General features: G+C 38.4%; 2 protein-coding genes across 4 annotated transcripts in view; one reads left to right on the plus strand and one right to left on the minus strand.

The window, feature by feature from the left end:
- The window catches only part of LOC126977925 (hillarin), an 88,080-nt gene that overhangs the window by 68,445 nt on the left and 4,948 nt on the right, over nucleotides 1-14,687 (plus strand). For all 3 annotated transcript variants that reach the window (XM_050826617.1, XM_050826615.1, XM_050826616.1), the window contains exons 5-11: nucleotides 7,808-7,924; nucleotides 9,224-9,423; nucleotides 9,638-9,860; nucleotides 10,681-10,907; nucleotides 11,503-11,721; nucleotides 12,978-13,186; nucleotides 14,068-14,198. In XM_050826617.1, the coding sequence (XP_050682574.1) occupies nucleotides 7,808-7,924; nucleotides 9,224-9,423; nucleotides 9,638-9,860; nucleotides 10,681-10,907; nucleotides 11,503-11,721; nucleotides 12,978-13,186; nucleotides 14,068-14,198 (1,326 nt within the window). The remainder of the gene's footprint in view (nucleotides 1-7,807; nucleotides 7,925-9,223; nucleotides 9,424-9,637; nucleotides 9,861-10,680; nucleotides 10,908-11,502; nucleotides 11,722-12,977; nucleotides 13,187-14,067; nucleotides 14,199-14,687) is intronic.
- LOC126977947 (probable methylcrotonoyl-CoA carboxylase beta chain, mitochondrial) lies at nucleotides 542-2,448 on the minus strand. The gene has a single exon (XM_050826652.1). The coding sequence runs from the start codon at nucleotides 2,393-2,395 to the stop codon at nucleotides 722-724; it is 1,674 nt and encodes a 557-aa protein (XP_050682609.1). The 5' UTR covers nucleotides 2,396-2,448; the 3' UTR covers nucleotides 542-721.

Below are 14,687 nucleotides of genomic sequence, written 5' to 3' on the forward strand. Positions count from 1 at the left end.
GTAATAAATCTGGCCTGTTGTTATGCGTTGCCTTACAGAAAGGCTCTATGTAGAGTCTAGACGTATAAATTATCTAAGGAAAAATGTATTTTATAGTAAAAATTAGTGTGGTACTATTAGGATATTTTCAGAATGACTTAAACAATATCTGACAATTTTTTCGTAGATTTGGACGTTTGAAATACCAATATTTATAATATAATATAATGTAAATAAATAAATAAAATCGATTTCGAACCCGGGACGTCTAACTCAGTAGGCAGGGTCACTAACCACAGGCTGTATGCCATGCCAAAATAACCATAAATGAAAGTGAGACAACACAAGTGCCAGTACAAGAGTATACAAATTTCACTCGACAAATATATGTAACTGTAATAGCGCCGTTAACATGTGAATTATAACGTGGCTCGCTGCGTACGCGCCGGTTATATTTGCATATTAATTACAACAAACGCATATCGTTTTTATCGCGCCATTGTTCTGTCTCATGTACACCAACTATGTTACAGTTTTCGCGTTTAGAATAAATCAAGCCTCGATCACTTTACAACTTTTATTATTTAATATTTACAACAATTATCTAATGTGTTCAAAGATCGCGTATTGTAATTAAATATCTATACATTTTTCAGTCTTTAACAAAGAATTTACGTCTTGACAACTGTTCACTGATAAGATAACACATTCGTGAACGTAATTAGCACTCATTAACTTATAATCACATTCTGAATACACCGAATTTACTGTCCGTGAATGGGGCGTTGAGAGCAGCTGATAAGCTGAGCCCTATTACCTTCCTAGTGTCTCTTGGAGCTAATATACCGTCATCCCATAACCTAGCCGTGCTGAAGTATGGTTTTCCTTCTTTCTCGAACTGTTCCTCTAAAGGAGCTCTCACTTTCTTGTCATTCTCCTCAGTCCACGTCTTACCCTCCCGCTCTGCTTTGTCCTTAGCAACCAACGACAGAACAGTCGCAGCCTGGGGCCCTCCCATCACAGAAATCCTCGCGTTAGGCCACATGTACAAAAAGCTCGGTGAGTAAGCCCGACCGCACATTCCGTAATTACCAGCACCGAAACTTCCGCCGACAATCACTGTTATTTTAGGCCCCTTGAAACAGCTGACGGCTGTTACCATTTTGGCACCGTTCTTGGCGATACCGCCCGCCTCAGCCTCCCTTCCCACCATGAAACCGGTTATGTTCTGCAGGAACAGTAACGGTATCTTACGCGCGGCGCAAAGCTGAATGAAATGCGAGCCTTTTAGAGCAGCTTCCGATTGCAACACGCCATTATTTCCTATTACGCCAATTGGATGTCCGTAGATAGAAGCAAAGCCGCATACTAAAGTTTCTCCATAGAGCTGTTTGAACTCGTGGAACCTGCTGCCGTCGACGACTCGCGCGACAACTTCTCGGATGTCAAAAGGCCGTTGAATATTTGCGCCGACAATGCCGTGTAGTTCATTGATGTCGTGAACGGGTTCGTCGACTTTGCTTGAGTAAATTCTTGTCTTCTGATCGCTGCTCCAGTTAAGATTCGCAACAACGTTTCTGGCTAAATGCAACGCATGCTCATCATCCAGCGCGTAGTGGTCAGTGACACCAGATTGCCGACAATGCAAGTCCGCACCTCCAAGCTCTTCAGTGGAAACCGTTTCACCAGTTGCAGCTTTGACTAAAGGTGGTCCAGCGAGGAAGATACATCCCTGCTCTTTGGTAATAATACTTTCATCCGACATACTAGGTATATAGGCACCGCCTGCTGTACAGGAACCCATCACAACAGATATCTGTGGGATGCCCTCAGCAGACATATTGGCTTGGTTGTAGAATATTCTCCCAAAATGATCTCTATCCGGGAACACATCGGCTTGATCTGGTAGATGAGCTCCACCGGAGTCCACGAGGTAAATACACGGAAGCCGGCATTCTTGCGCGATCGATTGCGCTCGCAAATGCTTCTTCACCGTAATTGGAAAGTATGTTCCGGCCTTAACCGTGGCGTCATTCGCCACTATCATGCAGTCGCGACCGTGAACTTTGCCGATCGCCGTGACGATGCCGGCGCCCGGTACCTGCCCCTTATAGAGGTCCGTGGCCGCTAACGTGCTCAGTTCTAAAACATCACTACCTTCGTCCACTAACCGGTTGATCCTATCACGCACCAGCAATTTTCCTCTCGCCGCGTGCCTCTTTATCGCCTCATCGGGCCCACCTTTGACGGCCGTGTTTGTTTTCTGCCTGAGCTCTTCGACAAGTTCGTCCATTCTCGCCTTATTCTCCAGGTAGTAGGGGTCATTTTTGTTTGGTTCTGTACCGATAACTGTCGCGTTGCTATATTGGCGGTATTTAACTTGCAAGCGCTGAGCACTTCTGAGTAATTTAAGCATTTTCGCAGTGTCTGTGTAACGTACACGACCGGCCGATGACGCGGTGTCTCGAAACTAACTATAACTACTTATCAACGCGCTTAATCGTACAAAAACAGTTTCGTTCCCGGCTTGTTTTGATAAGAGCGCGTAATAATGATAAAACAATAGTATGAAGTAATCTACAATTAGCATATATCGAATATTTATAAACGCGTCAGTTCTATAACCGATTATGCAAGATCTAACGGTCATAAAATTGGAAATCTCACATGTTTTTAATTGCCTGTTCGGTGACATAAACACACGGTGGCCTGCTTTGGTACGATGATGCAACTTTACCGATACCCTTACGTCAAAACCCACAATATCAATCATGACGCCAATTTAGTTAAGTTTGAGTGTCGTATATCTATAAAAGCTTGTCAATTGAGTCACATGTCAATGTATTGATAATATGACAATAGAATCCTGGATATTTTTTATGAGAAAAATTAAAAAGGCGAACATATACGTTCTGGTTTCTAAAAAACGAAAACTCGATAAAAGATTACGTACGTAAATACATTTCTTAGGAATTATAAAATTGATAGGTTTTATACCTGAAACAAAATATACATGCTGTAAAGTTATTAAATATAAGTACTTAGTGATATTTACAACTTATCTCTTTTTAATATATTTACAAGAGGAGTGAAAACTAGGCACAGGAGACATTTGAAGGAAGTTGGGCGGGGAACTTCAGTAGGTATAATATTGTACAAAGAAGGTTGCATTAAAGGGCAATTGAAGAACAAATGATCCACATTTCACTCATCTGTGATATATTACATTACACATTACCACAAAGGGAATCGTCTCTAATTAATCTAATTTTAAGTTTTGCTAAAAAAACCTGGAGTACAGACGTGGTTAAAACATAAACAAAAAGTAGTTGATATCACTGTTTTATTTGGAATCTTAAATTTGGAGAACCAAGGTTTTTGAGGAATTTCAGGTTGTCTTTTCTTTCTTCCACATCACATCCGGAAGGCGGTTATAAAAGTTTAATTATAATTAAGTAGCTGACCCGATAGACGTTGTTCTGTACATAATAAATAAAATACTGCTTTTACACATTTGCCAATAGATAATATTGCATAACATCAAGAATTATTTCGTACAATATGCTGCCTGTTGTTATGATGAATTTTTTTCATTGCAGAACTATCAAACCGTGCGTCAAAAAATTCTCTCACACAAAATATGCCCACACAAAACAAATATTGGAAATTAATATAATTATGAGTCTCTCAAGTTAGACTAAACTGCGCTACATGAAGGTACGACGGTAGGTGCAAGCATTTATATGATGAATATGGATGTTTGTTTCCGAGTCATGGATGTTTAAATGTATTTATGTATGTTTATATGAATTTATGTATGTTTATATGAATTTATGTATGTTTAAGTAAGTATATTGTATTAAATATATTATCATTGTCTTGTAACCCATAGCACAGGCTATATATTATGCTTAACTTGGGGCAAGATAATTTGTGTAAAAAGTGTGTCAATAGTAAGTAATCCCCATTAAAATCCGTTTAGCAGTTCATTGGAAACAAACAACATGAAACTGGATTTATATATATTAAGATACACACAGAACACTGAAGAACGGGACTGTCATTTATTCGGCTCTGTGGAAAAACACAGTTCTGATTTTTTTTTTTTTTAATATTGACTATACTTGGCATTTGGCTAGAGTTTACACAGTTCAAATTAGTCTTGGAATGGTATTAGTCCAGTGACCAATCCATTTTTTTTCATGCCAATATCTTATACAATATTGAGGTCTTGAGGGGCTTGTCTCTTTAGTCTGTTGAAACAACTTTTACTCATCAATTTGCAGGCGAGTGCGTTTGGGTGGGCTTTAATACGTTTTGCATAAGACTTGAGTTATTTCTGTATAGAACGTCATTGGTTCTGTGGTTGAAAATATGAGATGGTATGTCAAAACCGAAACGGTTGGCAAATGGTAGCACTGCTTGTGATCATTTATAACCGAGGATACACATTGGTGTGGTTGTCAACTTTTCGTAATATTTAATTTGATTTTTTAATATTGAAAAGTAACAAATTATGTATGTATTATGTTACTCAATATATATACCAAGTCACAGCACGAAACAACGATCAAATTTGTTTCGTATATTTCATGAAACTTTCGAATTACTTTATTAGTTCGTTAATTAACTTTCAAACGACTCGACCGAATGAACCAATTTGATTACATTCAAATGTTGTTACAAAAACAACTATGGCATAATGGTTGAAGTGGCTAATATAGTCTCATAAAATCCGATATGAACACACTGTCTAATCTCTCAGGTCTAGCTTATGAGGTCATTGTCGGGGATGTTGACTCAATTATAAATGTTTCAACAGTTATTTCCATTCACGACCTTCATTTATTACATAGAATCTTAGGTAAGCTGACTTTAGGAAGCTGAGTTTTGCGGAGCTATCTATCTGAAGAGTTTGTCTGCGAAGGATCAAGTCTCTTGTAATACATTGTTGTTTATATGAAATTGTTTTTATGGGAGTGTAATCAATAGGTATTTATTAAATCTTATTCTAATATTATCATCCATATAGCACAAGTTACAGAGTAAGTTTACCAGTGGGAGGCTCTTTTACACCGGATGCCGGCTAGATAATGGGTACCACAACGGCGCCTATTTCTGCCGTGAAGCAGTAATGTGTAAGCATTACTGTTTTTCGGTCTGAAGGGCGTCGTAGCTAGTGAAATTATTGGGCAAAAGAGACTTGAGATCTTACGTCTCAAGGTGTCGAGCGCAGATGTAGTGCCTCTCAGAATTTTTGGGTTTTTCAATAATCCTGAGTGGCACTGCATTGTAATGGGCAGTGCGTATCAATTACCATTAGCTGGGCGTCCTACTCGTCTTGTCCATTATTTTCTTTAAAAAAAGTACCTGTTTTGGAATTTGATCACACCTCACAAACTCACATATAAACTGTCTGAATGCGGAATAGTGCTTATTAAGGAATTTTCATCCGCATACGATCTAACTGGTATATTATAAATCGACGCCACCACTGTGCCCCTTATACGCGTTATTCCTTTTAACTTATAAAAATAATTTCTTAGACTGTATCAATTTGATTACATCCAAGAGTTGTTACGAAAACAGCATTGTTCTTCATATTATTTATAATATTATTTTCGCAAAGTATATAAAAAGAAATCTAAGAATTCCCATAGCTCAGGAAGTTACGTGATAGTTTGGAACAAAATGGTCGTCGACAATTCATTGTGACTGTGCGAAACGTAATTCTGCACATTCACACGCGATCTTCTTCTTATATCATCACCATCACCCATGGGACCACGTAGTTATTGGTTATAATAATAAAATGTATTTAAAAAAAGCAGTGAACAGAGACTTAAAAAAAATTAGTATTAGGTACCTACTTAAAATTATGTTGTGTTAATTATAATTTAAAATTGATAATCCCTACTAATATTATAAATGTGAATGTAAGTTTGGTTGTTACGCTTTTACGCCGGAGCTACTGAACCGATTTTGATGATAGAGTAGAGGTAGGGATAGGACATAGGCTAGATTTTATCCCGGAATAATCCGTGACTCCCGCGGTATTTGTGAAAAACTGATATTCACGTAGATGAGCTACAACTATTCCAATAGTGGGTTGCCATAGCAATCTTCCTCGAAATAAGATTCATTCCGGAACTGGAATAGTAGATGAGATAAATCTTCAATTCCAAACAACTCGCGGGCATCAGCTAGTTAAAAATAATTCATTGACAAAATTATGGCCATTCACAGACCAATCCTACACAATTGTTAACATAAATGCAATCAAGTCTGCCTCCTATCTTTGCGAGGATACCACCTACGAACCCGGCGCACCAGGGTCCTCCCACTCGTTGTTGCAGAGAAACAATTTGTTCGTGCTGCAAACATCCCTGAAGCACTACAACAACGAAGCAACCCAAACAATATGTAATTGTATTGGCACTCTGAATATTGTTGCCTCATAGACTGCACGTGCAAAATGACAAAGAAAAAGTCTTGAAAAGTGTCATTTTCAGGGCTTTTGAACTTCGTGCAAATCTTCTTGGCAACATGTTCACTATATAAATTAAATTTGTAACCAAAATTTGTGGACGATGTGAGAGTCGAACCCACACTTCTCGGCATCCGTCCTAGCGCTCTTACGAACTGAGCCAACTGTTCGAGTGACGCATGGATCATATATCTTGGTAGGTCTTGTTCAACTCTCAGGTTGTGGCTCAGTGGTGAACAAGGCATACCAAGATTTACGAAATTTAGTTTGCATAATTTATCCCAGAAATGAGGGATATCACTTTAAAATAACAAACAACATTAACATGTTCCCTCTCTATGTCGTCTTCGTCTCTAATATGAAGAGCATTGACTCTTATAGAAGTGACCGAGGTAGTGAATTATTTCCACTCTGAAGTGTGCTGCCATTTAGCTTTATTGGCGGTACACTATTAACATTCTTACCTCCAGCCTCATAAACCATCACTAGGATCTTTCTATAGCGATCGCAAAACATAATATTCGCTTAAATGGCTCTGCTTATGGCGGCGTGGGGCGGGTCGTTCCCTTCCCTAAAATATGGTCGAGGGAGGCGATGGCTGGTCCATGCGTCATGCTCGTGAACGGGTGCTAATCGTGGGGGCTGGATGATCTTGTTACCGGGAAGTCTGCTTGATGTGTTTTTTTATTATTATTATTTCCTTTAAAGTTAAAGTTATTATATATTTTATTTTATGAAATGCTCACATAATGCCTCTATTTATTTACGGTATGTGTGGATTGATGCATCTACTATACTCAATAACTCTTGTGTTTATAAGTATTAATTTACTTTTTTTTTTCTTTTTTTGACTTACTCATGTAAGGCTTTAAGTTTTTGACATTTGAGTATTTTTGTTGCGTCACTTTGCATATATTGTAATTGAAATGATTTGTAAAACAACTAAAATGTAAATCTTGACTTAAAAGAGTGGCAATGAGTTTCTTGCTACTTCTTCTCATTCGAATTTAATTTACCGCTACTTCCCTTTACGAAGTAGCGGTAAATTAAATAAGAAACAATATTTTTATATTTTTTTTTTGACATTCATAAGTGTCATTTCTGTGACCTACATGAATAAAGTATTTTTGAATTTGAATTTGAATTTAATAGGACGAGGGTTTAGCCATTGGGCTAAACTACTTTTCATATTGATGAAAAGTTGTATTGCTATTTTGAAATTCTCACTCTGGACTTTATATTATATTTTTTTGCTGTCTGACTATTGCGGTTTATGAGACAGTGGCCTCTTACTAACAATTTTTATGGAAACACCTTGTTTATTTTGTTTTTTCATTCCAGGATCGAGATGAACAAACAAAACTTGAAATGAAGCATCGGCAGGAGGAGGATGATCTGTACAGAAAGTTCTCGAAGCACAGAGAAGAGGAGAACAGAAGAATACGAGATGAAATACAGGTAACTATGGCAGCATCTCATTATTTCCATTGGTATAAATGAAACTGATTCGTCACATTGTTCATACAACTGAAATTCTCGATAAAGTAAAGGCTACAAATTATGTAAATTCCCCCAATAATGGTTTCGATACGGTTGCCAAAATTATTATCTAGTTCAAGTATTTCACTTTGTAATACTTTACATATATTGGGGTATTGAGACTTCTATTTAATTTACTCTACACCATATTGTCTAGTCATGGTTCTGCGTGCTAGTTCCCAACTGTCATTGTGACAGTATCGTTGGCAGAAGCTATAACGAAGGTTGGTTTATATGTTTTTTTTACTAATAGAGGGATATCACCGATATGTATAAACATGAATAGACCTAATATGCTTCCTTGTGGCATCCCGGTTTTGATATTTTTAAATTTAAGTGTAGGCGTCCTCGTGATTCATTCTAAATACCCTTTCTGCTAGTAGATAGTAATGATGACATTGTAGAATATCTGCTTTTGATAAATGCTAAACCTAAGGTTATTCTTAACCTATGAAAAATGCTATCAAATGCTATGCTAAGGTGCTTCGTGCAGTTCCGTATGAAATACTTAAGCATTATTGAAAACTACGGGTAGAGCAGACTTTCTCTTTGATTCTCAATTATTATATGATCATCTTTTCACTTTACTTCTTTATCACTTTGGTAGGCAAATGGAAAAATCTAAAAATTAGGCAGGCGGGCACAGCTGCGGGATAGAACGTCTTACCCGTTTCTTGACTAAAAGGCAATCTTTCTCTAAGTAACCAATAAAAAAATTAATATAAAGCTAAATTATATTTTTTAAGACAAAAAATTCTAAACTATACTTATGTTAGAAAGGTTTGGTTCCGTACACAAGACAAATTATACGATTTTATTAAACAGAGACGAGTCTATCTCTCTAATGTGTTAAATTCCAAAACTACCGAGCAGATTTTCATTTTATGCAGCAATGGACGGGTACATTATGAAATATTTAGTATATAATATACATATAATATATCACATAATATCGGCGTATATTTGCCGATATGTGTAAGATAAAATGATATTATTTTCATGGCAGCATTTATGTTTTCTTAACAATAACATAAATTACGAATTTTTACTTCTTTACTTTCTATATAATATTTAAATAATTGACTTTGATATATAAATTGAATTGTAATATATTGTAGATTATAGATAAATAACAAATGTATTTACGACGAAAGAATTTAATTAATAATGCCTAATAAACATGAAATACTTTTGAAATTGTTTTATGTTTTATTTTAGGATGAATGGGAAAGAGAACTAGAAAGGTTAACAAATAGATTCCAACAAGAAATACAAATAAAGAAAAGAAGACCGGAGTCAGAGATTGGTGCTTTAACGCTGAGACATCAGCAGGAGCGAGCTGACTTAGAGAAGAACATGACGTTAAGAAGAGACAAGAAGAAGGAGAGTTTGACGAGGAAGATGTTGGAACATGAACGGTGAGTGATATGTGATTTATCTCAGTGAAGATGGGAAATAGAGGCATTATAATATGTAATTACGTAAGGAGCGATAGTACATACTACTATAGATCCACACCGCGTTTGTAAGATAAACATAATTATTGATTTCTATGATGCGAAGTACAATGAGAAGTTCAAATAAATTACAGATAAGACAACTAATATCAAAATTGAATATTTTATTAATCAGGGCTGCCACAGCAGCGCTAGTGGAGAAACAGAGCCACGAGATGATGGAGTTGATCCAGGAGAGGAGGTCTGAGTACATGGCCGAGTCCTCCCTGTATCTGGATGGTGAGGAGGCGCCGCCCTACCCAGCCAGGGCGCCGCCACCACAGCCCCCGCTAGTCTCCAAGTTTCACATCTATACGGACCCCGCCGAGTTCACTGAAGTCGATAAAATCGCTATATCCGTAAGTATTCTTTCTGCGTGAATTAAAGCCCCCTACGAAATAGCATGATGTTATCATTGTATCTAAAAATTTAAAAGTAGAATACTAGCTGGCAGCTTCCTCACTGGGCGCAGCATACAGGTTGTTATCGACGGTTATTGCTCGAATCTTGGAATTCGAGCAATAACCGTGCTTGGGCCCGTGAACGCTGGAGTGCCCCAAGGCTGTGTGCTACATACATTGCTATGCAGACGACAGCACGGGTGATGCTGTATACACGGGCCATGCAGATCTTTCTAGGGAAATCGTCGACCAGTGCCGGGAGAAACTTGTGTCTTCTATCGAGTCCTATATCCTCATACTTCGTCATAGTGATCGCAGCAATCTCTATGATTATTATAGACGATGATCGACGACTAGAAGCGAATAAGCCCTCCACACGATCGTGCCCGCGTGTAATCGCTCGTAAAGGCGCTATTAATTTTTCACCTTGTATTCATCTCATTTCTTGTTTTTCCTTTTTTGTTTGGCTATTGAATATTTTGTTGGATAATTATACTGGCCATTTATAATTTATATACAAAAACTGTTGATTTTTATTTTAAAAAAGCTACCAAAGTGACTTTAGGTGTACAGCACTGCGTTAAATTTTTGAAGGTAATATTTGCGAATGTATTGGTAATTTTAAAATAATTTGTTTTTTCGTACTAGCATTATATACGAATCACTCGGAAGAAAGTATCCTACTATAATGTATTGAGGGCCGTCTGCTTTGCCTCGTGCAGCCCTCGTAGGAAATATTGGCTAATATTATCTTATCGTGTTGCAAAATTAATTCCAGGTTGCTCAAGAAGACCAGAAGACATTCACAGATCTAGTCCGTCAGCTGGTGGGGCGGTGCGCCACCGACGTGGAGAAGGCCAGGACTATCTTCCGGTGGATCACGGTCAAGAACCTCAACAACATCCAGTTCGATGACAACCTCCGAGGTGACTCACCTCTGGGCCTCCTCCGCGGAATAAAACACGGCACAGAGAGTTACCATGTACTATTCAAGAGATTATGCAGGTAAGAATTATAAAAAGCTGCCTTTTTTATACGATATGGGAAGCATAAGGGGCAACGTTATACATGCGGTACAAAACAAAAACATCTTCCAATCGACAGGCGTATTTATAATGAGAAATAAGGGATTAGCCGAGCAGGACATTCAGCTGATGGTTATCGATACACCCTGCCCATGCAATGAAGTTCCGCTCAGGATTCACAAATCAAATTATCACAAGACTACGGCCTCAAATGAACTAATCAAGTCTTAAGGATTTTTATTATATGACATTAAGGGACGAGACAAGTAGGACCTTCAGCTGATGGTAATTATTACGCCCTGCCCATTACAACGCAGTGCCAATAAGCTGATGTTAGTCTCATATACTCAGTAATTTCACTAGCTACGGTGTCCTTTAGATCGAAACACAATAATGCTTACACATTACTGCTTCACGGCAGAAAAAGGAGCCGTTGTGGTACCCATAATCTAGCCGGTATCCTGTGCAAAGGAGCCTCCTACTGGTTGCTTGACCGTTGTATGATCCATACAAACATGCTTTTGTACTTGTTGCGAACTTTGAGCAGCATATTTCTTGTTATTATCACTTTCCAGTTACGCTGGTCTTCACTGCGTAGTGATAAAGGGCTACAGCAAGTCAGCGGGTTACCAGCCCGGCGTCAGGTTCGAGGATAACCGCTTCAGAAACTCGTGGAACGCGGTGTTTGTGGCCGGAGCTTGGCGCTTCGTACAGTGCAACTGGGGGGCCAGGCATCTGGTGAACGCGAAGGATGCTCCCAAACCAGGCAACAGGGGAAAAAGTGATAGTTTAAGGTAATTATTAAATTTTCTTAAAAAAAGTTACTTTATATATTTGACAGATATGTATGTGTTTTACCTGCATGAGTTTTTGTATGCGAGATAAATTGAAACGCCAAATAAACAAACCGTTACGTCTTTAAAAGGACCGCTCATTAGTAAAATGGAGTACGCAGTAATGCAAATAAATCTGGGGAAATACAAAAACTTAAAAATCACGCCATTTACGGGGAATGTTTGAAGTTATATCGCCAAATGTCAATTTTTAGCCTATCCTCTCAAGGGCACAATCCCGTGTGACGTGTTCGCCTGGGAGTGTTCCGAATAGCTGTTTGACAAGATTCGTACCTCCGATTCCAGCTTATATAACATTCTAATCATGAGTGAACTCATTCAGCAGTTCTCAAAGTAGTATTTCCAACGTTTATTTAAACTGTCTACCTACCAAAGGAATAGGTGGCTCGCAGTGTTTTAAGCTTCACGTGACTAGTATCTAGATGGCAGAGATTACAGAAGGTAACATTACAACCAATCTATGACTTTCTGCGGTGCAACCAAAGCCGACGTTTGCGGAAAGAACGCATCGCATGCAAGGGCTCTATGAATGGTAAGGAAAACAAAAAGACCTTGCACTGCTCCATGAAGTGACAGTCTTGTTCGGAAAGGACACTGTTCTAGTACAGCCACATCTGTGGCAACTGATGAGATCTTCCCATTGTGTGGGATTGTCTGCGATGTCAAGATTCTTAGGATCATATAGGAATGTACCCACTACATAGTGCCATATCATGGCGTGAAGGTATCAGCTACGGATAGAAATGTGACAAATTCTACAATGCCTACTAGAACATAATATTACCAGTAAATCACTCGACAATTATCGTTGATGACAGGCGACGGTGTTGATGAAATTGAAATTTTATTTATTCAAAAGGATCAATGTTATACTTTGAATCGGCAGGCTGAGATGTTAAATTTACTATGGCTTCACTATCGCGACTTAGCTGAAAAGAAGCTAGAAAAATCTCAGTGACAAAGAATTTATAAAGTATTTTCCAATGACCACTCTGTGAAGTATACTTAAATCTCTTTGTGTGGGCATAAATCACCTACGTTTCAATACAAAGAAATTTTTCTGCCTGACACGATCCTATCACGGTCATGACATGATACGTTGAAGTGGGCAGATTGTAAGTTGGGCGCGGCGTTTAGATATAGATCGCTAAAGGAAGTCTGTCTGCATTGCGCTTTAACTTAGGTTTGTCTCTCAGATACGAGTACGACGACCACTACTTCCTGACGGACCCTCGCGAGTTTATCTACGAGTTCTACCCGCTGCAGCCGGATTGGCAACTGCTCAAGACTCCTATCACCCTTCATGACTTCGAAGAGCTGCCCTTCGTACGCTCGCTCTTCTTCAGATATGGCCTGTACTTCAGCGATCCCAACACCAAGGCTGTTATGTACACAGACTCAACTGGTATGTATTTTTTTATTGTAATAAAGATGTGTGTGTAAAAAAAAATATTCGCAGATGAAATTATCTACTCATAACTACGAAGATATGATTTGACTCATAAAGTTTCATAAAACATAAAAAACTAAATATATTTAAAACTATTTGATCGTCTATCCATAACCTCAGGGATACAAAAAAGATGTCTGTATCGGTGCTAGTAACAGAGTTTCAGTGTCAAAACTGATGCCGTGACGTGCACGAGTTTGTTGATATTTTCGTTGCATATAAAAAACCTCGAATTGTCGAGGACCCAGTGCTCTGTGAACGGCTGTATCACTTGGCGTTGCGTAGAGACGTTGCATCGTTGTGTGTTCTTGTACCGCATCTATCACGGGGAGTGTTCCGAAGAGCTGTTTCACCTGATTCCTGCCGCCGAATTCCACCTTCGCACGACACGCCACAAGTTAGGATATCATCCTCACTGGCTAAATGTGTGTCGGTCCTCCACAGTGTGGTTATCAAGATGCTACCTCCCACGTACTACAAAGCTGTGGATTGAGCTTCCTAGTGCGGTGTTTCCGGGACGATACATGGGTACCATCAAAAAAAGTGCGTACACCTTCCTTAAAGGCCGGCAACGCTTCTGTGATTCCTCTGGTGTTGCAAGAGAATGTGAGCGGCGGTGATCACTTAATACCAGGTGACCCGTACGCTCGTTTGTCCTCCTTTTCCATTAAAAAAAGTTCAGACTTCTTTTCTGGTACTCACAATTAATGAGTTACAAAATTAGAGTCTGACTCAAAACTTCTTCTTAACTAGTTCTAACTCTCCTGTTCGACTTCCACGTCCCTTGTGTAGGTGGACCTAAATCTTAGTAACATTGATTATCTTGTATATACCAGGTGCGGCGACTATGCGCATAGCCATGCCAGCACACATGCAGAGCTCTCTGATCTTCCACTACAACCTCAAGTTCTACGACACCGAAGGGGACGGTTTCGATGGAGTCAGCCTCAAGAGATTTGTAATGCAGGTGAGATTAAGGCGGCTATCCCAAGAAATCGCCAAAATAGCGTATAATTGAAACCATTTCTTAAAGATTTATTTTATTTTTACAAAAAATAATTATATCTATAGAGTATGAGAAGAAAATTCATTTTTGCTTTACATTTCTATCTTTCTATTAAAGATCTTCTATCTTTAATAGACATTGCGAAACAAAATCACCAAAGTATAGGGGTACTTTGGTGATTTTACTCTTACAATTAAAATTGTATGAAAAATTATTTACTGTATAATAGTACTATTTAACATGACATAATTTTGCTATTTTTGTAAAGAAAATAGCATTATATTTGTAATAAATTAAAAATGCTTCTAGTTATTAATTAAAACTATGACATTATTGTTCGAGAGAGGTTACTTGGCTCAGCTCGATTCCTGAAGGCCGTTGGCTCGGTCCCCAGCTTAAACATCAGTTTCTGCAACACCAGCAGAATAATAAGTGATTTGTCTGCCAGTT

Source organism: Leptidea sinapis, chromosome 46 (genome assembly GCF_905404315.1).
Source record: "Leptidea sinapis chromosome 46, ilLepSina1.1, whole genome shotgun sequence".
In the NCBI taxonomy this organism is placed as follows: domain Eukaryota; kingdom Metazoa; phylum Arthropoda; class Insecta; order Lepidoptera; family Pieridae; genus Leptidea; species Leptidea sinapis.